The sequence below is a fragment of the Camelus dromedarius genome, chromosome 14, assembly GCF_036321535.1.
Source record: "Camelus dromedarius isolate mCamDro1 chromosome 14, mCamDro1.pat, whole genome shotgun sequence".
Lineage (NCBI taxonomy): Eukaryota > Metazoa > Chordata > Mammalia > Artiodactyla > Camelidae > Camelus > Camelus dromedarius.
This window is the reverse complement of record NC_087449.1, coordinates 38,789,856-38,811,565: the sequence shown is the minus strand read 5'-3', so window position 1 is coordinate 38,811,565 and position 21,710 is coordinate 38,789,856. Positions and strand designations below refer to the sequence as shown.

Sequence of the window (21,710 nt, the reverse complement as noted above, 5' to 3'; positions counted from 1 at the left end):
CTCCCCATCTGTCAGGTGAGACTCTATACCCAGGGGTGTGGCCAGAATCTTCCAGGCCTCTGTACAGTGGGGCTGTCCAACTTTCGCAGAATAAGCAGCTTAAATACAGCACCTCACTGGTTGCTAGCGCAACCTCAGTTTCTGGATATTGCCCCCACTGATCCCGTAGCCGTCTGGTCAGAGATGCCTCTGGGGCATCAAGCTGACTGCTGACTTGCAGAAGCCTCTGTCTTGGAGGTTGGTCTGGGCACAAAACTAAAACATCTCTCCAGACCCTGCTGTTCCCATCTCTGTTCAACTGTTCACTTTCTCTGCTTCCACTTCACCTCCCACCTATTCCATGGCTGTGTCCCTCTGCCCATCGCCCCCGCATGCCACTGAAACAGGAAGGTGGGAGATGAGTCTGGAGAGGTGCACAGGGCTGGATCATGATGGTTCTGAAAGCCACACAGTGGGGTTTGACACCAAAAAAGTTTGTATCATTTTGTGTACTAAACACTTCACCCAGACTCTGTTATCAAGTACATGACCAACATGTTTGCTGAACATCTTCTTCACTTGCCAGATGAATAAACAGACCAAGGACTAGAGGCCCTCAGGCCCTGACACCTCTACTGGCAAACTTACAACTCTGTCCCAAAGAAAAGCACCAAAGTGGGTGGGAATAGCTCAGTGGTAGAGCTCCTGCTTAGTACGCACAAGGTCCTGGCTTCAATTCCCAGTCCCTCCATTAAAAAAAAAAAAAGTGCCAAAGTAATTTGAAATGAATTCATATAGAATATATTTTACTCTTTAAAAATAAAACTTTCAGCATAGCTAACATCTATACAAACTACAAAAATAAACATCTTCATATAAATAATTTATGTGGTGGGAGGTGAGCAGGTATAGAGAACCTACCCAGGAGTCACCAAGCAGTGAGGGACCAGGACCTGCAAAGGGTGCTGCAGGATCCCTCAGGCTTGGTCTGCTGGGGGCAGCAGTCTGGGCTGGGGTGGGGGGAGTACAAGGCTGCACTGCAGCCTGAAGTGCTGGCTTTTACCCCACCCAGACACAGGCACAGAGGACCCAGGGGTGCAAGGCTGCTCACAGCCTAGAGGGTGGTGGTTCTGCATGGATATCAGGGAGGGCTGTGATGGCCGGTGGTGGGGGGAAGGGATGCAGGCAGGCAGCAGCATCAGTAGGGCTCTCCAGGAGTCCACCCTGCATTCAATAACCCACCCATGGTTTCCCAGTGACTTCATTTGGCCCAAACAGGGTCTCCATGCTTCAGCTGCTGTTTCATCTGGTGGCTGGACATTGTCCCCTAGAACTGAGGTTGCTGGAGCCATTGCCAGCTGGTGTGGCAGCAGGGGACCAAGTAGGCTCATCAGAGGCTGGGTGGATGTAGGCACCAGGCAGTGGGGGTGGGTGGAAGGCCACGGTCATAGAGGTAGTCACTCTGGCAAAGCTTCGGGGCCGGGTGGGGGATACCGACCATCTGAGCCCCCCTCCCTGTGGAGCTGGGGGGCTCAGGACCTCTGGGCTCTCCTTGTACATCTGTACCACCTGGGGGGAGACACAAGCCCCAGTGAGCTCTGCCCCCTTCAGCACCTCCCTGGTGCAGCACCATGACTGGTGGGAAGCTGGGGTCCTTGTTGGTCTCTAGCAGGACATGAGAGCTGACGTGGGACAGGATGTCAAGCCCTGAGACAAACCCTGCACTTTGTTCTGGACCCTAAAAGGCTACGGTGGGTCCCATGAAGAAGTCGGGAGGGCTGAGGGGCAGGGAAGTTAACGTCTGGGCAAAGGGGGAGGTTGCCACCTTCAGTTGGTGGCACCTCATCGAGAGGGGTCCTTGTAAGTTAAGCCCTGTCTGTTGACCACTGAGGGCATTTTGTCCTGGCTCTGTCCTTCCCTTGCCTGTCCCACCCAGTCCCCTGGGCTGGGAGCAGAAGGAGGGTGTGGTCACCTCTGGTGGGGGGCCCAGGATGGACAGCAGCACAGGCAGCAGCACGAGCCCGTGGAGGAGGCCCAGGAGTGTCAGTACTGTCAGTACCACGAAGAAGTACCTGGGGGTACGTGGGGGTGGTCAGCCCTGGCAGGTCCTGTGGACAGCGCAGGCCAGCCCCACTTCCTTGCCCCAAGCCTCCTCCTACCTTACAATGAAGTCAAAGTTGGAACCAGCAAGCATGAGCAGACCCAGCAATGTGGAGACGGCCCCATCAGTCACTGGGGCAAATGTGTGCTCTAAGGCCCGGGCAGCCCGCAGGTTCCGGCTACCCTGGGCGGTCAGGAAGCCCTGGGGGAACAAAGTGGTCCTGGAGCTACTCTCTGCCAACCATGGCCAGCTCATCTGTGTCCCCAGGGCTCACCCATGCTTCGGCCCACAGAAGGCCAGGTGAACTGAGTTCCTGGAAACCATCCAGGACGCAAGCACAAGTCCATATAGGTAACACTGCATAGACGTGTCTGGTGAGACACAGAGAAATGTCTCGAATAGGCTGGCAAATTACAGACTGTTGCATGTGTTTTGTACATGTTTTGTCATAACACAGCCACACTCATTCATGCAGATATTATCTACAATTATGCTACAATGGCAGGGCTGCCACAGAGACGATGTGGCCTGCCAATCCTGAAATACTTGCCATCTGGTCCTTTATAGAAAAAATTTGTCAACCCCTGGTCTGGAAGGATGGACACCAAAAGTTCTAGTTTATGTCTCAGGGGTGGCATTTCAGAGGATTTCTAATTCTTTCTTGGTACTTTTCTGTATGTTGACTTTTTTTGGTCTCCCAAGCAGTATATACTGTTCTTATAATCAGAAAAATAATAAGGCTTTTATGGGGGAAAAAAGAAGGGAGCTGTTTGTGGGGTCTGATCAATGGCCTCCACCCAACCCTCCTCTTCTCCTCTGCCAGAGAACACCAAGCTGTGGGAGAGGCCTGCCTGCCTGTGTTTGGCTGTCTCTGTCTTGGTAGAATCTCTCCTTTATCCACCACACAGCATCCAGCTGCCACCCCATTTCTTTGATCCCCTTCACAGTAAATCCGTCCAAAAAACATTGTTGGTTCCCATTTTCTCACCTTCCATTTTGTCCTCACCTTATTCTGGTCATGGGTTTGTCCCTCCTCTCTACTGAATTGGCTGCTTATTTGTTTGTTTACTTGTTTACTGTTGATCTCTATACTCTAGGATAAAATCCTTGAGGGTAAGGCCTGTTTGTATTGCTATTATCTCCCCAGTTCTTAAACAGTACCCAGCACATAGTAGGTGCTTGATCAATATTTGTTGAAGACTGAATCAGCTGGCCCACCCCTCCCCCAGTGCCTGTGCTCACCAGAGCCACGTGGACAGTGAACTCGACACCAATTCCCACAGAGGCCACAAGGATCACCACGGGGATGGCGCTCAGCTTGATGCCCAGGAAGCCCATGATGCCAAAGAGCTCCACAGTCATCACTGCCAGGACCAGCACCTGGGGAGGGCAGGGATCACCCAGGGCTCCTGGGAACCGCAAGGTGTGAGAGTGATGGATCTCTCCAGCCCCACCCCTGCAAGGACTCACTATAAGGACTGCTGTCCAGGGGTTGAGCAGCAGTAGGGCACAGACGAGGAAAGTGCACACCAACAGGATGCAGACCGCCAGCAGGAAGCAGCGCCGCAGGCCCAGATACTGCTCCCAGAAGAGGAAGGGGGAGCCGCTGGGGTAGGCACGTACCCCAGCCCGGCCTGCCTCGGCACACGCTGCCCGGGCCCCCTCGATGGCCTCCATAAAGTCTGCAGTCTTCTGGAGGCCGTGCAGTAGAAAGGGGAACTGGGCAAACTCCAGGGGCTGGGCCGCCGGGACTGTGGAGGGGAGGGGGGGGGTGGCCAGTGAGCACAGCAAGGAGTGGGCAGGGCCTTAGGGTGGGGCCTGTGCCGGCCCAGGCCTAGGCTTTTTGGGCTCCCCCGGGACTCACTGCGAAGGTTCTCCCCAGTGGTGTCGTACTTGTCATGCAGCCACTCGGGAGGTGGTGGGTAGAAGTTGGCCTGTGAGGCTGCCAGACCCAGGGGGTCACTGCTCACCCACACAGTCAGCCCTATGTAGAAGAGCTCAGGTGGAATCAGCCCCTCCTTGTCCACCAGCTTCCTCGTGGTCAGCTGCAGAGGCAGAGAGGGCTGAAGGCCTGGGCCTGTGAGGCCTGGAGCCGCTCTGTGCTCCCTGACCCTTCCAGTCCTCTCCCAACCTGGCTGAAATCCAGAGGCTCCTGGGCATCCCCGGTCTGGATGAGCAGCTTATAGGCCAGGGCCCCATCCTCAGAGCCATTGCGGTATGAGTGGCGGGTGATGTGTCCAGAAGCCCAGTCCTGGTCAAATGCCGCCTGGATTCCTGGGAGAGAACATGGTTGGGTAGGGTACAGTTGGCCTGGGTAGGGTATGGTTGGCCTGGGGCTCTGGGGGCTTCTGCCAGCAGCAGCCCTCCCTGCCAGTCTCCTTGCTTCTCACCCTGTAGCCAATTGCGGTAATAGTGCAGCCAGGTGCGGGGCGCCTGGGTGGCTGGTGGGGGCAGCACGGCCTTGAGGGAACTGAAGCGCTGGTGCAGATCAAAGAGGGCACGTTGGGAGTGGGCGTAGTCAAAGCCACCCTGTGTCACCAGGGCCACCTCGTACAGAGAGAAGTACCTGAGCTGGGCGCTCAGGAAGGCATGCTCCTTGGTGCCCCGAGGCACAACATCTGTCAGGGCCAGCCCATCTTGCACCAAGGTCGCTCCATAGAGGCTCAAGCCCAGAAGAGCCCCAAAAAGTACCAGTACCATGGCCTGTGGGAAACAGCAATTAAGCTGGAGGCCCAGGGATACCTCCAGGCCCTCAGGTGGTGGGCTAGGCCCTCTGCCCTTCTTCGGGCCCAGAGACACCTAAGAAGCCTCTGCCCTGACCCACCTTCACTTGCCCGGGCCTGGAGCCTTACCTTGGTGTGGGACTGGAGCAGAAATGGTGCAAACTGAGAGCGGGCAAAATGGGCAAGATTCCAGTGGGCACAGGGCAGGGACCTGCCGACTGCCTTCTGCCTTGTACCCTCCTCCTGGCCTAGAAGGTCCCGTGTAGACCCTCCTGGGCTGAAGAGCTCAGAGCCCAGTGGGTCAGAAGGTGGGGACACCAAGTGGGCTTGGGGAGGCAGGATGGTGACCACATGCTGGCTGCTGGCTTCACAGTGGGCAAAGGCTTGAACCGTGGCAGTCAGGTGGGCAATGCCCACTGGAACTGTCCTATCCCCCAGCTCCTGGGGCAGAATTTGAATCACACGAGCAGAACAGGGGCTGGAAAAGGCAGAGAGAGGGGTGACAGGTTGTGCCCGGAAATGCTGCTGACAGGACAGGATGGGATGGGGCCGAGGGAAGATGGCCTGGTGGGGTAGGGGTACCTAGAGAAGCAGCAGAGAACATCAAGGCGCTGGCAGTGGCGCCGGTGCAGGTCCAGGCTGAGGACCGCTGGGAAGACAAGCATCACGGCTGCAAAGTTGCAGCCAACCACTATGGCCGCCTGGGGGATGGACAGGAGGGGCACAAAGCCTGGATGAAGCTTGCCCCCCGGCTCCATGCCCACCCTGAGCCCAGACCCTATTTGTGAGGCCTCACTTGCAAGGAGAAGGCCCGCAGTGCAGGGATGGGAACCAGAGCGGCCATGAAGAAGGCGACCATGTTGTTGATGGATGTGAGTGCGACGCTGGTGCCTGTGCGCTGCAGACACTCTCCTGTGCGCTCCTGCCAGGACAAGGTAGGGTGAAGGGGAGGCTTGGGAACTCGGGACAGCAAAGGAGGGACAGGAACCACACAGCAGGTAACGTTTGCTGAGTACCCGTACGTGTCATGCACTGTTCTAAGCACTGGACTTGAGGCACCTCGCTGAGCCTCACAACAACCCTTATGACACAAGCACTACTATTACCCCTGTTCACAGATGAGGAAACTGAGGCACAGAGAGGTTAATTACCAGCCCAAGATCACTCAAACCAAGAGGCTCTTAACCCCTACGCAGAACTGCCTCAGATGAGCCCAGGTTGGAGGATGAGGCCTCACCTGGAGAGGGGTGCCAGGTGGAGCCTCTGTGAAGGCATGTGCCATCAGGAATATGTCATCCACACCAATGCCCAGTGCCAAGAAGGGCAGCACCTGGAGGGGCACAGGTGTGGGCAGCTGGAGGAGCTGAGCAGCCTGGGTGGCTGGCACCCAAGTCTGCCCTGCAGTGCTGGTGTACCTGGGTAGTGGCGGCATTGAAGGCTATGCCAAGCAGGGCGCAGAGCCCGAGGCCCGAGGCCACTGCCAGGGCCACCAGCAGCACCCCGGCAAGGCCCACAGCACCCTGGGACTGGGCACAGTCCCATCGCAGCATCGTCACACAGGCGTAGGCTAGCTGTGGGAGAAAAGGGCAGTCTCGGGTAGGGGCTCCCAGGGTGGGCTCCAGTGGAGGTGGGGGCAAGGCACATGGAGGAGGACCCACCATGAGCAGGTAGCCTCCCACCACTCGAGCAGTGCTGACTTCAGAGAAAGCATGCAGGATGTCATCCAGGGTGGTGGAGGAGAAGGCATGGATCTGCTGGGAAGCATTCTCAGGCAGGGCCTCCTGGGCCAGCTGGAGAGACAGGGTAGTGTGAGCGGCAGGAGGAGGGAGTGGCCGCAGGGCACCACCCTCACCATCTCCACACTGACCTGCACGAAGCGCCGCTGCCAGGCCTGCAGCACCGTGCTGGCCTGCTCCTCGCTCCAGCCGATGTCGTGTGTCTGGTAGTCGCCCCGGAAGTGCTCATACAGCTGACGGGGACTCATCAGCAGGAAGGTGCTCTGCAGGGCCTCTGCCCTGGCGGGGGTACAGGAGAGCTGGGGGTCAGAGCTGGCCTGAACACCCAGGAGGGGGTGTGCAAGGGACTTTTGCTAGAGCTGCATGGACACACGGTGTGTATCCCCACATGTGGGGTGCCCTTGCCAACCCCTAGGGGAGGCCCTACCTCAGCAGCTGTCCTTGGGAGTCTCTGGCCATGCCTCCCAGCAGCAGCTCCTCCTGCCAGTGCATGAACTTGTGGGAGAAGCCGTGACAGCCCCCTCTCAACTCCTGAGCCACATTGGGAGCCTGGAGGGGGAAAGGGGAGGGGTTTATTACTTAAGGTCCTGGTTGTGGATAACTGGGTGTCTCTGGGCTGGTACCTCCAGGAACCATGCTTGCCACAGAGCTCTGTAGGCCTGAAGTGTAGATAACTATTCTCCTGAACCTCTTACCTATTCTGTAAGGGAACAGCTGGTGTCCTGCAGAGAGGAGGCCACAAGAGGGAGCAGAGGCCTAGCAACAGGCCGCTGGGAGGAGCTGGCATAACTTTGGTGGTTTTGGAAAAAGGGCCACACTCACGGGGCCACACAGAGACTCAGCAAACTAGGTAAGATACTATGCTTAGCTAATTTGTCCTGTTTCCCTGTGCATGTATATCTGATGAAGTCCAGCCTTTCTGGGCTTAGAAAAGGACAAACAGATCCACATACCACTTAAGGGTCACTTAGGAGAACTGAATGTGAATGGAACACTGTGGGTGTCCAGCACAGTGGGGGCAGAGTAATAATGTCAAGGAAATGGGGGGCAGAGCACAGAGCACAGTCTACTCTCTCCTAGAACAGGGGAACATAGCAGGAGGGGAAAGGGAAGGAAAATAGCCTTTCTCTGGCAGATCTGGCTGGAACCCACCTGCCTGCTGTTATGGTTAGGAGCACTAGGCGGGCAATGGAGGTCGTCTGGGTGCAGACAGGGCCGCCCCACGTAGGCCTGGCCCACCTGTGCCTTGTCTAGCAGCTCCCGGAAGCCCTCAAGGGAGGCAAAGGGGCCCAGCTCCTCCAGCAGCTGCTCTGGATCCAGGTTGGTCCATTGGATGTCGGGGCGGCCCCTGCAGGGAGAGCCCATGGTTAATGAGGATCAGGGATCAATTCTCACTTTCTAAACTAATGCAGTGGGACCGAGGTGGTACCCCACCCTTCTCCTAGCTCCTCATCTGTCCCTCTGTATGGACAGTGTGCAAGGCTCAGCCCATCAGGCTGCTGCAGTGAGCTGTGGACAGATACAAGGGACTGAGATGGGGACAAGAGGACAGACGGTACATAACAGAAGGAAAAGGCCCCGAAAAGCCTCACTGCATCCCTTTTCAAGCCATCTACCCTCGGTTCTGATACATACCCATACAGGTACCTGCCCGTAACAGGTTTTCTTCTGGCCTGGGCAACAGCTGAGCTGACACCTAGCTAACTTTCCCTGGCAAAGTCTCTTTCTGGGGATCTCCTTTGTTCAGATCTTACAGATCTTTGTGTTTTATTTTGTCTATATAAGACAGGTCTGCCTTTCCTTCTGAGGTGAGGATTTGATCATCATCTTTACTCCCACCCCTCTTTTCTGCTGGGGAAGTCCCAGCAGGGGATGAAGCAGGGCCCGGGAGCAGCTGTGGTGGCACTCACGGCAAGTAGGCAGAGCCCCCTTGGAGTTTGGCTCCCTCCCAGAAGCAGTCGAGGGGGGTGAGGATCACGCACGGAAACAGCTTCTCAATCATCTGCCAGGGACACCCCAGGCCACATCAGTCCTGTCCCTGGGCTCTTTTCTCCATGGCCTTTGTAAGATGCCCTCTGCAACATCCCCACCCCCCAACTTTTAGCAACCCCCCACCCCGGGTCTCTCCGAGCCCTCCCCTACTGCAGAAAAGGTCCCACCTCTACCCAGTCTCAGGGGACAGCTCGGGATACTCACCCGCTCAATCATTCCATTTTCAATTAGGGGAACTCCTGACTTGTAGCAGATTTTGTTCAGATCCCAGGACCTGCAATGGCCAGGGGCACAGGAGATCAGTAGAAGAGGGGGATTCCTGCTCCAGCCCTGCTGCAGCACATCTCACCCTCCAGCTGCTCAGGGGCTCAGCCAGACTCACTTTCCATAGAGTGATACTTGCACTTTACTGGCCGTGAGGGCTGCCTGGAGGTGGAGGCCAAGCGCCTCAGGTGTGAGGACATTCTCCCCCTCCCGGCGTGGAGTCTGTATCAACATCTGGGAGGTATATGCAGCCTCCTCTCCCAGCTTCTCCTTGGTGTACTGTAACTCCTGGCTCACCCGGCTGCCTGCTGCCAGAGCAGAGAGAGAAAGCTTGGGGGGAAGAGCCTCAGTGGATCAGAGCTCTGGGGGACGTGAGACCCTAACCCACAGAGGCCTCCCAGGACAAGTGGAAGAAGTGCTGCTGAGAGGAGCCCCTGCTTTCTCCCTGCTGGCCACGCGGACTCCCCACACTCCTGGACCTCTGCTCTGAATCTGGAGTGGAGGCCTCACCTGTGTGGCCCTATGCAATTCTTGTGCGACCTAAGGTTTAAGCATGAACTTGGTTGCCTGGGTTTGAAGCAAATAACTTAAAAATGAGAGATCAGCATGAGCTGGGCCAGACTGGGGTTATGGGAGTGTCCTGGTAAGGGAGCCCTCACCCAGTCCCTCTCTCCTCTGGTGAGGAGAACAAGGAAAGACAAAGGAGCCGACAGGGAGGCTGCCATTGGAGGGTCTCCTAAAAGAACAGATCCAGCGTGGGGGCTGGTTCCTAGTTCATGTTGTCCCAGGCAGCGGTTTATATCCATACACCGTTTTGCAGTCCACTCTGCTGAAGGGGTAGGGAGCGGGGTGCCTGGTGATGATGGCTCAGTGGTGGCACAGGTAAGGGGGAGGGTCAGATGGTCTTTCAGTGTGATGCTGTCAACATACTGCCTCCGCTCATGGAACTAGCTCATGTACCCTGGCAGAGGTGCCATCAAAGTGGATGGGGGGAAGAAGACCCCTTCCACCAGTCTCACTGTCCAGACAACGGGGAACCCCAGCGCCAGGCTTGCCTTCATCTCATTGATCAAGTCCTGCATTACATGATCAAGTCCTGCATTACACTGGCTACAGAGGCCAGCTCTGTAACTGGGGTCTGGTGAGGCAGGAATGCTGTGAGGGAAGCTATGACCTGACTGTGGTTTGGAGGAGGTGAGGGCCAGGGCGAAACCATCCCAGAGGCTTTGTGGACTTGGTCTGTTCTTAGATCCAGTCCTGCTTCCACCTGTCTGGGGCCTCTTCCTGTAGGTCAGTGCCATCCCTGGGGCCCACATGTACTGCTTCTCTGAGACTCCAGTCCCACCTCAGATCATTATGCTCCCCAATCTCTTTTTCAAACCCACATAATCTCCTCACTCCTGAGAGCCCTGAACCCTTGGTAACCCCCTAAAACAGATTCACCCATATGCTCACATCCCCCAACCCAAGACACATTCCTGGCCCATCTATCATGAATACAGTCTCACGCAGCCATCCTGCCTCCTCCACTGTCAATTTTACCTACTTTTTTTCTTTCTTTCCTGACTCCCCACTCCTTCCGCAGGCCTGTACTGCCGTGTTTATTTCACCAGGCTTAGGCTAGAGCTGCCACAAGGAGGGACAGAGGGGAGGGCAGAGATCAATTACCCACAGTAAGTGAGTTTGCCGAGGGGAAGGAGGCATGGGAGAAAGAAGGAACCCACATAGAGCTAACACAAAAGCAAGAGAAACAAACACACAATTTAAAATATAACATCAAAGAGAATAAGGAATCCTCAGAGAAAATGAGGAAGAAGACAAAAGATAAGTCGCAGCTGACAGTGATGATGACAGGTATGAGGACAGGTGAACTGGGATGTATCGTGCAGGTAGAAAAGACGGCAGGGGTAGGGGAGAGCATGAAGGCTCTGTACAGACCTGGCTTTGAGTCTTGGCTCTGATGCTTAGTCTGTGCTTGGGGCAAATTACTTGGTCTCTCTGACCCTCAATTTCCTCATCTGTGAAATAGGGACAATGCCTACCTTGGTAGAATTAGAATCAAAACAAGCAAAGTACTTAGGAAGTTGTCCAGCACATAGTAGGTACAAATAGTTGCCAGGAAAGAAATGATGTGACAGAAAAATGAGAAAGAATTGGAGAAAAAAGAGACTGTGAGTAAGTGGGGAAGACGTAAGAGACATCACAATCATCATATTGGTTAAAAACTTTACAAAAGGGAGAATATACCTAGCTAGCCAGCATGGGAAAAGAGTCCACTTTATAGGTCATCTGCTAAATGCAAATTAAAAACAGCAATAAATTACCATCTTTCAAATTAGCAAAAATTAAGAAACTGATAGCACTCATTGCTGGCTTACAGGAGCGCACTGTAACCCACCTACAATAGATGGTTAATGTGGTAAAATATCTGGAGGAAAGCAATACTGCAATATGTTTCAGGACCCTCAGAAATATTCATAATCTTTAGTCCAGAAAGTTCACATGTAAGGACCTGTAAGCTACTGTAAGGGCTCAGGCTGTCTGTGTGAAATGGCAGCCATGGTACATTTTGAACAGAGAAGTGAGATAACCTGACTTTTTCATCACCTAATGATATATTCTGGAGGTGAGTTGTGAATGATGAATAGGAGTTGGCCAGGGGAAGAAATTGGGAAAAGGGGATGTCAAAGGCTCAGCACTGCTGGGCTGCTAAGAGTGAGGCAGAGACAGTGCTGGAGAAGCAGCCTAGAGTGTGCTAAGGAGCTTGAATGTGGTTCTGGAGACTCCCCAGAACCTAGTAGAGTGGTGGAAGGGCTCTAAGCAGGGGACTGACTTGGCCAGATTTAGATACACCGCAGGAGGGCAGTGTGGAGGCAGATTTGAAGGTGAGGGAGAAAGATCAGTTACCTTATAGACCTTGATGTCCTCGGTGGTTCTCTGAAAGGCATTGTGATTTACAGCAGCTGGGCCCCTCCCCAGACTCAGGAGATGAAATTTAATTAGTCTAAGAAGTCAATCACAGTAATTCCACTGTCCTTGCCAAATGAAGGCTTTAGGTATAGGATGCTACACAGTTCTTGCCCAAGTAACCAAATGGGAAGTTGGTGGGGGTGGAGGGGTGTCTGGTAAATTATTCTTCACTTTCAAAAAGGGATGCAAGACAGGGATGACTTCCCTTTTCTGCCACTGCAGCAGCCACCTTGGGAGAAGGTGATAAGCCTGAGGATAAAAGCTCAACATGCAGAATAAGGCAGAGGAGACAGAAGGAATCTAGGTCCTTGCTGATGTCCTTAGGTTTCTGAATTATCCATCCATGAACTTTTCTCTGTGTACTGCCAGACTTCCTGTTATGGGGGGATAATAAATCAATCTTCTTCCTTCTTTCCTCCCTCTTTCCCTTTCTCTCTCTTTCAAGTAGCTGAAAGTATTCTAAATGATACAATTGGGCCTCAACTAGAGCAGCAGACACAAGGGTGGAAAGGAGGAGTGTGTTGCGAGAGGTTGAGAAGGAAGAATTTGCTGGTTTAGTAACCAATCAGATGAGCAAGAACTGAGGCTGACTCCCAAGGTTTCAGCCTTGGGTTTCAGAGTGAATAGTGGTTTCACCAATTGATATGTGGCTGTCCCCCACCTTCTAGATAGAACAATTTATCTCTGAGTCCTTTATCTTTAAAATTGATCAGAAAGGAGAAGTCACATTCCAAATCTCACCATGGGAAAGCTGGAGAGGACCCTGGACTCTGGTCCAGAACTCTGATAGCTAATGCCTTGCTTCTTTCTTTGCTTTCTGTACTAGCAAAACAGGAAAGGAACAGAGAATACTCCCTCAGTCCTCATCTTGATCAGCTCCTCATTGCCTAGGGCATTGCTGGAAGAAGCCTCAACTACAAATGTACAGACAAAAGATCAGGTCAAGAGCAGTGGTTTTACAACACCCACAGCCCTGGCCAGCACAAGACAAGAGTGATATTCTGAAATAAAAAGAAAAGACCTAGGAATTGATTATTACCCTCGCACATCACCCTCCCACAAACAGCAACAAAAATTCAGTGGGATCTAGCCTGTCCTGTGCTGGAGTGTAGGAGAGAGTATGAGGAAACATGGAGGTTCAAGCAGTGTTTAGATGGAGAAGATCTGGGGAAAGGAGAAGGAGGAAGAGGGGGGAGACAGCCTCCATTGTGGCAGGAAATCCAAGAGTCATTTGGGACCACCCAGGCAACAGTGGTGTGGGTGGGGGTATGTGTATGTGAGTGTATGCACATGTGTGTCCTGGGGCTGGGGGCAGGCAGGCACAGAGAAACATCTGCTCTGGACCCCAGGGCTGGCCTAGAGTGTGTATATATGTGAGAGTCTGCAGAAGGCTGGGGGTAGGGTGGGGATGGGGTGTGGGAGCCCAACAGGCAGGCAGGCAGGCAGGCAGGCTCCAAGAAACATCTGCTCTGGATCCCAGGACTTGCCAGCATTTGAAATTACTCAAGGGTGTGAGACTCTAACCTGGGCCTTGCCTTTGGGTGTGGGCCAGGGCTGGGGGAGGTTTGGAGAAGCCCACAAATGCAAATTTCCCAGGAAAGAAAAGAGGGGAGTTTGACTCTGTTAACGGTTGCCATATGAAACCAGGCCTCAGGAAAGGAGGGTTATGTCAAAACTATTAATAAGACATCACTTTAATCCAATGCTTCCATTAGGAAGTGAAGATTTGGTCCCATCTGACTCTGCTGTTGTCTCAAAATGCAGATTCTGTGCTGCTTTTCCAGTAAATGGTTGCAGGGGGCCTTGGTGTATGGGACCTCTCCTTGGAGACTTGCCAGATGATTTATTCGGTTTCCCTAGCCTTCCAGGTCTAACTTTTCTGATTCTCTTGGTCAGATGTGATCTCTTCGTGCCTTCTCTTATACAACATAATCATTTTCTGCTTTGTATTATATTGTATATTATATCTCAGTATATATTTTACTTCCCTTGCTAGTGAAAGATGAATCTTGTTTTAGTTGCCTTTTCAAACCCTGCAGTGCAGTCAAATACACATAAAGACTGGCAATAAATGCTAAATACATTCACCCACTGACAGATAACTGTTCCATATACCTATTCACAGGGGTCCACCAACTGCAGATGTCCATTTATGGGTGTGGGAGGGAGCAGTGCCCCTAGAAGCCCAAGCACTGGTGGGCAGGTGCCCCCTCCAGACCCAGAGCCAGGCCCACTAGAACTCAGTAGCCAGCTCTGCACCCTGTTCTTGTCTTGGGCTCACCATACTCGAGCAGCTATGGCCAGTGTCCACAACTCACCTTCCACCCAGAGCTGTTCTAGGTCTGTCTCAATGATGGCCACGCGGAGACCCAGTGCTAGGGCCCCAAAGGCCAGAAGTCCCAGGAAGAGCATTTTGCCGCAGTGTCTCTGGATCCCGCAGCCCAGAGAGAAGAGCAGGCCCTGGAAGTAAGCACGAAGCCAGAGTGGAGCCTTCAGGCTCCCAGATAGGATCTGGGGTGGAAAGAGAAGGGTCAGCCAGGTGTTATTGCAACAACACATGAAATAGTTCCCTTTTCTCCCTATTACACCCTCTGCCAAGCCCTAGCTTCTTGGTTTCTGGACGCAAGACAGGGAGGACCTACAAAGACCCAGGCCCAAACTTGGAAAAAGATTTAACTCCATTCCCTACTTCCCACCCAAAACACACCCGAGGAAGGCATAAACTCGTTTTCTGAGATTGGATACCTATATGCACACCTGTTCTCAGGTGGATACAGGTGGACGCACAGACACACTCACTCTCACTGGCCAGATGCCGAGGAGACACAGACACATACACAGGGCAAGTAGTAACACATGGCACTAAGAGACATTACACCTTGCAAAGAGACAGACCTGGGGTCTCTAGACCTGGTGCCAATCTTCCTTCCTCTGGCTTCCCCTCCACTCACCTGGGGTGCTGCGGATCGAGCTGGGGATGTGTAGCCCGGGGGCAGCTCCCCGAGGGGTGGAGGCCGGGCCATGCTGGTGGGGATCGGGGTGCGTGGGCACCCCCAACCCGCGTTATCTGGGAGCCCCCATAGGCTTGCCCGGTCCGACGTAGCGCGAGGCCCCGCGTTGGGACTCAGTGGAGACGCTTAGGCGCGGATGCGAGTGGGCAGCGGCGGCTGTGAGTCGGCCTGCAGGGCGGTGCGTGCCCGGGGAGCGCAGTCGGAGTCGGAGTGGATGCAGCTGCAGGAACAGCTACCAGCCCGCATCCGCGTTGCGGCTCGAGGTGGCGACCGCAGTGCCGAAGAGGCGTCTGTAGTCGCAGAAAAAGGGAGCGGGCCGGGACTACGCCCTCCCATTGGCTGAGCAGCCCGCAAATTACCCGGAGCCGCGCGGCCGGATCCGCTGCTAGGCAACCGCGCCGCGGGGGGCGTAGCAGGAGACCACCCAGGCAGGGCCACCCCTTGCCTCCCTTCCCCGCCCTCCCGCAGGGCCTTCGGGGAGAAGGTGGGAAGGAGATCCCAGAGAGGCGATACTTTCGCCAAATAAAAGTCAGGAGAGACCAATACTGAGAAAAGGTATCAGCTGACCGACCCAGTCAAAACCCAAAGACTTCTTTTCACAAATCTCTGCCTCCATTCTCTCTCTCCCCCTTCAGTCCACTCTCTCCACTGAGGCCAAGAGTCATCTCTCTAAAATGCAAATCCGACGGTAGCTCCAACACACAAAGACCACTCGGAGCACAGGGCCCTGCGTGATCTAGCCAAAGTCTTCTCCCCATAGTTCCTTCACACCCACTCAACATTCCTTCCAGCCCTGCAGAGCCACATGTAATTTCCTAAATCCAGCGTGTTATTCCATGCGTTTCTGCCTTTGTACATGTTGTGGCCCTTTTGTTTTGGCAGACCACCTTCAAAACTGAACATGAATCAATCACCCGCCTTTGAGGCCTTCCTTGGGTCACACCTGGCTCCTGACAGATAGTTGCTTCTTTGTGTTCCTGACAACATTCAATTTATATATTTATTATTTGCGTTTATGATACAATTAATGTACTTGAAAGTCAGCCTCCCTCACTAGGACAGTAAGTAGGTGCTCAATTGTTGAGTGAGTCATTTGAGAGTTACAGAAACCAGTCTTGGAATGGACAGGAAACGGAATAGTCTTTATTAAACTTTCATCAACGATTCCATCTGAGTGTGCTGTTTCTGCCAGGTTCCTGACTGACTAACCCTGAGTGGCAGATGAGGGTAAAAATCAAGCTACTATCAAAGTTTGGGGAAGAGAAAAAGCATCTCTGACGAATTCATTACTCTATAACACAAGTATTCTCTCTGGCCAATTTCTTGGTCAATTCTTCCAGACTTGTTTGTGATTACATCATAAACATTTCATGTTACTGCATAGTCTTTGTATCAATCATTTATAGAATGTCCTTAGGACAAATTCCCAGAAGTGGGGGTGTTGGGTCAAAAAGTATGAACCTTTTTATGGCTCTTGCTACATATCACCAAACTGCTTTTTGAAAACTTGTCAGTCAACACCAACTCCAGCTCCTCAGTCCTGGGGAAAGGGGAACTTTAGGGCAAAGGGGTGAACATCTACTCTCAGTGGTCCATTCATCCAGCAAAATGCCTGTGGAGGAACATGTATGATGCTGTTGGCCAAGTAGTGACTATACATTAAAAGCAGCATATGTGCATAGCACTTTGTTCTTTCCTGTCATAGAAGAGAGGGTCCTGTTGTGGATATAGGAAGTGGAATTCAGCAATTCTCTGGAAATAGAAATAGCTTATAAACTAGGCTGTATGGGCCCCTGGATTGCTCTTGCAGCTACTTCAAAAGATGAGTATGGCTGGGTGTCATCAGGACTGGAAGTACAGAGGCTTTGTTATAAGTAGCCCTTGAGACCTCCTTCTTTCTTGCTAGATTTAAAAGACGTAAGGTCCATGAAGAAATGTTCTAATCACCTGGGCTTTGGGACTCTGTTTCCACAGCAGACCCACCATTGCTAACAACCGTGGTAAGGTCCAGCATTTTTATGGATGCTTTCAAGGCAGAGCCTGTCTGCTAAGAAAATTTCTTGCCTTGTAAAGTCCAAAGACCAGGGTGGGAGAAACTGGTCTGCAGTTCCAACCATTCCAGCCCAGGGCCCGTGCCCTCTGCTGCTCTGAACTCCAAAGTGTCCTTTCTTCTTTCCCAGCAAAGTGAGTTTCTGAGTGCACCTGAGCTCAACAGGGGTGAGTTAAGGCCACAGACCATAGGAAACAGGAAGGGAAGCAGAAGCTCGTTTTTCTCTCTACAAGCAGCCTGCTTCACCGTGGAATAGTCTGGTTAACAGGTCACTTCTGCCGGACCTGGGAATGTGTTTTGGGTCCAAACCAGAAAGTTCTCCAAAGGAATTCTAAAAGAAAAAAATCAGTCACTCATTATCACCAAGGAGTAAATCTACTGATTAATGAGACAAATATTTCTCAAGGTCTTTTATGGATCCACTCCTTTGCTAAGCTTTAGGGTTGTAGGGTACCTGCTTTTTAGAAGTTCATAGCCTAAGAGGGAACACAGAGACCAGAGGGGAAACCACTGTGACGTGGGATACTCAGAGAGGTTTCCAGAAGTGAGAGGAACTGGATGGAAGAGGTGGGAGGGTGACAGAATCTAAAAGAAGACAAGGTTCAAGGTCTTTCACTTACTTGCTATGAGATCTTGGACAAGTCACATAATTTCTGACACTGACCTAAGAATTAAATGAGATAATATATATGACTGAGGAACAGTGCCAGGAAAAGTGAAGCAACACACACACACACACACACACACACACACACACACACACACACACACACACACACACACACACACACACACACACACACACACACACACACAGAGTTGGGGAAAGTGACCAGCCTGGCTTCAGGGTAGGGTCCATGTGGGAGGAGCCAGGGCAGGCCTTCTTTCCCTAGCATTCCCTAAACTACTCATTCACCATGCTTTGGGCTGGATATGTTATCCGGTCCAGGCAAAATCAATGAACCTGAAATGTGAAGGAGGGAAGCAGAAGCCCTGGCAGCCCCCGACTACCACCCATTATGGTTAGGGGCCAAGCCTGGGAAGGCATGCCCCTTCTTTCTAGGCAGCTTTAGGCCAAAATCACCTAGTCTCTAGTGCCAGAGGCAGCAACCAGGGATCAGAGAATGGCTTTTTGCCTTGATGGTGGGGGAAGGAGAGGATAAGAATCAAAGCAGAATTTCCCCATTTATCCCTGACAGAAAAGCCCCTGATGCAATCCTCCTGGGTGGTGGCAGATGGCTCAGGTTGAGGACAGGTCATCCTGACCTCCAACAGAATGTGTTCTCCTGCCCAGCCATCAGAGCTGAGCTTTCTGGACCTTCTATCTGGGTGGTCCTCCCCACACCCCCTTCCCCTTTCCTCAGACACATTTAACTATTTAGAAAGCAGCATACAAAGACCTGGCGGTACATAAGTACCTCCTTAGGCGTAGGGATGCCTGTGGATTAAAAAAAGTATACCCTTTCCAATTCTCTGGAAATAGAAACAGCTTCTAAACTAGCCTGCGCAGACCACTAGATTTCTCTTGAAGATCCAACTAAACAGAGTTCCCGTTCTTTCCACTGTAGGTGGGAGTGGGATAGCAAGAGTAATGGGGAGAACTGGGAAGAAGTGCAGCCTCCAGCCTTGGGAAAAAGCTTGGAGGGCAGTCTTGGCAGTCAGCCCCCTTACAAGCTCAGGGAGCTCTTGCTAGCAGGTAGGGGAGAGGTATTACTGAGGGAGGGGTTCGTGGAGCAGAAGCCATCAAATTTTGTCTGATCTGGTAAGTTCCCAGAACCCTGTTCCTCAACACCTCCCCAGTCCTCCCTGATTTGGCACTGAAGGCCCCCTTCCTCCTCTCCTCCACTTCCCTCATGGAGCATCACTGGGAGAGGCAGGGCAGATTCTGTTAACTCTTCTGCCTGCCTGGCTCTTCTGGCTTCTGTCCCATGGAGAGGTGGCTGGCCAGTGGACATTCAGTTGCTCACTAGATTTCAAACCTCTGTAGATGCTGCCAAAAGAAAACGAAAACTGTCCCTGCCTTCTGGCAAACAAATAGAGCAAAGAGAAGAGAAACCAAAGCATCTTGGGCACCTAGCCAGTTCTGGAGTTGTTGGAGACAATAGTAGCAGTGTCCTGAGCTGGCTGCTCCCAGCTGGGACTCAAACTCAGCAAGGCCTTCCCCTGGGGAAACTTCACCTTGTCTGTTTTCTCTAGCTCCTTTCTTCTCTTGGAGCAGGAACTGTTCATGGGTTTGTGCAAAGGAAGGCAGAGAGGCTTTTCCTCTACCTTACTACTGTCAGGGTTCCAGGGGCTCAGTGCGGAAGATCATAAAGGGGTATGGGAAGGCTCTGGGACAGTTTAATCAACCCCTTCTCTTCCCCCACCTCACCGTCCCTCCAAACCCATCCACCTCCACTCCCTTTCTGTGGTCAAGGAGCAGTCTTCTGGCCTCTTGGGCCACCCAGAACCCAAGAGTCAGAAAGCTCTGAGAGAGGGGAATAAAATCTAGAAATAGGAAGGGCTTTTAAAAGTCACCAAGTCCAACTTTCCCATTTTGCAGATGTGGAAGCTTAGGGACAAAGGACAGACTGGATTGGCCAAAGCCAAACATAACAGAAGGTAGGTCTTCTTCCATCCAGGCCAAAACTGTCTCCAGCATCATCTGAGCCCCACAAATTTAATTTCAGTTCCAAAAGAGATCATCTTGGAGGAGGGTATAGCTCATAGTGGTAGAGTGCATGCTTAGCATGAACAAGGTCGCGGGTTCAATCCCCTGTACCTCCTCTTAAAAAAGTAAATAAATTAACATAATTACCAAAAGAGATCATCTTGGGCACCACTACACCCCTTTACTCCCACCTCCCCTGTGGTCCTGTTGATTTCAGCCATTCTGTGGGCCATTTCAGCTCCTGTCTGATTAGTGCAAACTTTCAGTAATCTTGTCCTGACCAGGGGGAGGAGTGTGGAACTCTAGAGCAACCAAGAAGGCTGGTGGAGGTGGAGATCCCCCAGGGTAGGAATGCTCATCTAGTCTCTCACAAGTTCAATGAGAGCAACTAAGATTCAGGAAAGATCACTCAAATGAACTTGAGAGACTTCAGATTTTTGAAGCAATGTAGAAACCAGTATTTCAAATCACTCTTTATAATTACTGCCACCCACAGTGAGCACATCAAGAGAAACCTTTACTTTGATAATTCTAGGGGGTGAAATCTCACCCCAGGAACCACTTTCATCTTCCACCAAACACCTGCAGGCTGTAAAAGCAGAGTAGGGAGAGGCAAGAGCAGAGTGTACATGTGTTTGAGAGTGGGGGTGGCAAAGGGAAGGTAGACAGGGCTCCAGAAGAGCTCTGAGTATTGAAATCTTATTTCTCAATTATCTGATGCAGGAGAGTCTGCATAGTCAGGATAGAAAGGAGTGCAGCTAGAGAAGAGTCAGAAAGAATTCCAAATGACGATGTAGTTGGTTCCTGGCTCTTCCATACCAGGTTGGGCAGACCTCACTAAGGGAAGGTGAGAAGGAGTCTGGCTTCTCTCAAACCATGGCTTCCTTTTATTGTTCTTGCCTCCTCTAGAACCTTGGGGATAGGCTTGTTGGCTGGGCAGGGGCTGCCTCCTGCTTGCTTTAAGGGTCTCTAAGTGACAACAGTTGAGCTAGAGAAATTGGTCAGAGACTGGAAGGGTGGGAAGTGAATGGCAGGGGTTAGAGGGTGAGGCTGGGCGTGGGGTGGTGGTAGCGGCCAGGAATCTGTGCGGCAGGTATGGGGGCAGAGTAATAAGTCTTCGGCTGAAGCTCAGAGGCCAGGCTGTCCAAATTGGCAGCTGTAGATAGGGAGCATCACATGCAGAGGCAGCAATGCCAGCAGCTAGGCCTATAGGTCTAAAAGCCTGATTAGGGTCAGGGACTGAAGTATGCCCAGGTCCTTTCAGGCGGGAGATGCTTTTATGGCCTAGGCTAGGCCAGCCAGTCAGAAAGGAGCCCTCCTAGAAGCTTTACCATTTGATGGCTGCAGCCTGATAACCTAGTGCACAAGAGCTAGGCCATTGTGTACTATCCTGTTCTATACGCTGGCTCTAGATGGTCTTTACAACATGAACACACACTGTGTATCCCTGGAGCCCACCTGATGTGGAGCTTGGGACTACTGCCCAAGTCTCCAGCATGCCTTTGTGAGCCCTTCTTTTATTGGAAAATAAATACAGAGTCAAACAGGTGGGCCAGTCAACATCTGTAGTTCTGAGGGCCAAGAGGATGGAATCTGACTTGGTCAGAACTCATATCTCCATAAGCTGGTCATTCCCCACGATCACCTCATTCACTCGTTTGGCTACAAAAGAAAAAAGAGAAGGTTGTTTGAGAATTGGCAGCAAAAGATGTCATTTCAAACCCAATTACTTCTGATTCTGTGTTCATAAACATTTAGTCCTCTCTGATGTGGCTCTGTGCTCTTGAGAAGCTCTTGGGAATACAACTTGCCAAAAGGACTATGGGACCCAACATCTTCCCACACAGGAGGAGGGACTGATTCTCTACACACCTGGCTTTCAGGAGATGTCACATAGGAAGGGAACTGGAACTGATTCTTAAAGGATGAATAGGGTTTTTTTAGACAGTAAATCAAAGGGAAGGCATTCCAGGCTGTCAGAACACCATGAGCAAAGACATAAAGATGTAAGAAAGGGGAATGTGAAAAACTGTTGTGTAACCAGAGGATAGGGAATGGGGGAAAAGAGTGAGAAGAAACGAGACTAAACAGTTGAATGGAGATATCTGAAGGAGAAAGGGAGATGTCATATGTAAATAATACCACATAATTTATAGGGATGTTGTGAGGTTTCAATGAGGTAAAGAATCATTGAGTGCTTGATAAATAGTGGCCATTATTATTTTTATAAAATC

At 52.0% G+C, this 21,710-nt stretch overlaps 2 protein-coding genes across 7 annotated transcripts in view; both read right to left on the bottom strand.

Moving 5' to 3' along the window:
• Positions 1–734: 734 nt before the first annotated feature.
• On the bottom strand, positions 735–14,845 carry PTCH2 (patched 2). 3 transcript variants are annotated; one of them, XM_031464991.2, is made up of 22 exons: positions 14,717–14,845; positions 14,084–14,276; positions 8,914–9,103; positions 8,736–8,805; positions 8,450–8,541; positions 7,692–7,887; positions 6,967–7,088; positions 6,671–6,818; positions 6,462–6,593; positions 6,219–6,374; positions 6,041–6,133; positions 5,600–5,725; positions 5,386–5,504; positions 4,933–5,281; positions 4,471–4,783; positions 4,212–4,354; positions 3,945–4,125; positions 3,551–3,831; positions 3,323–3,460; positions 2,139–2,281; positions 1,952–2,051; positions 735–1,548 (listed from the first exon to the last, which is right to left on the bottom strand). In XM_031464991.2, the coding sequence occupies exons 1-22, from the start codon at positions 14,786–14,788 to the stop codon at positions 1,282–1,284; spliced, it is 3,624 nt and encodes a 1,207-aa protein (XP_031320851.2). In that variant the 5' UTR covers positions 14,789–14,845; the 3' UTR covers positions 735–1,281. The 3 variants fall into 3 exon arrangements, with proteins under 3 accessions (XP_031320851.2, XP_064349704.1, XP_064349705.1); XM_064493635.1 differs by lacking the exons at positions 735–1,548; positions 1,952–2,051; positions 2,139–2,281; positions 3,323–3,460; positions 3,551–3,831 and having other exon boundaries at positions 4,050–4,125; positions 4,471–4,558; positions 4,647–4,783; XM_064493634.1 differs by lacking the exons at positions 735–1,548; positions 1,952–2,051; positions 2,139–2,281; positions 3,323–3,460; positions 3,551–3,831 and having other exon boundaries at positions 3,978–4,354; positions 4,471–4,558; positions 4,647–4,783.
• A 6,073-nt stretch (positions 14,846–20,918) lies between these two features.
• Positions 20,919–21,710, bottom strand: part of EIF2B3 (eukaryotic translation initiation factor 2B subunit gamma) — a 104,767-nt gene continuing 103,975 nt past the window's right edge. For all 4 annotated transcript variants that reach the window (XM_010982272.3, XM_010982267.3, XM_010982271.3 and 1 more), the window contains one exon: positions 20,919–21,138. In XM_010982272.3, the coding sequence (XP_010980574.1) occupies positions 21,086–21,138 (53 nt within the window). In that variant the 3' untranslated portion in view covers positions 20,919–21,085. The remainder of the gene's footprint in view (positions 21,139–21,710) is intronic.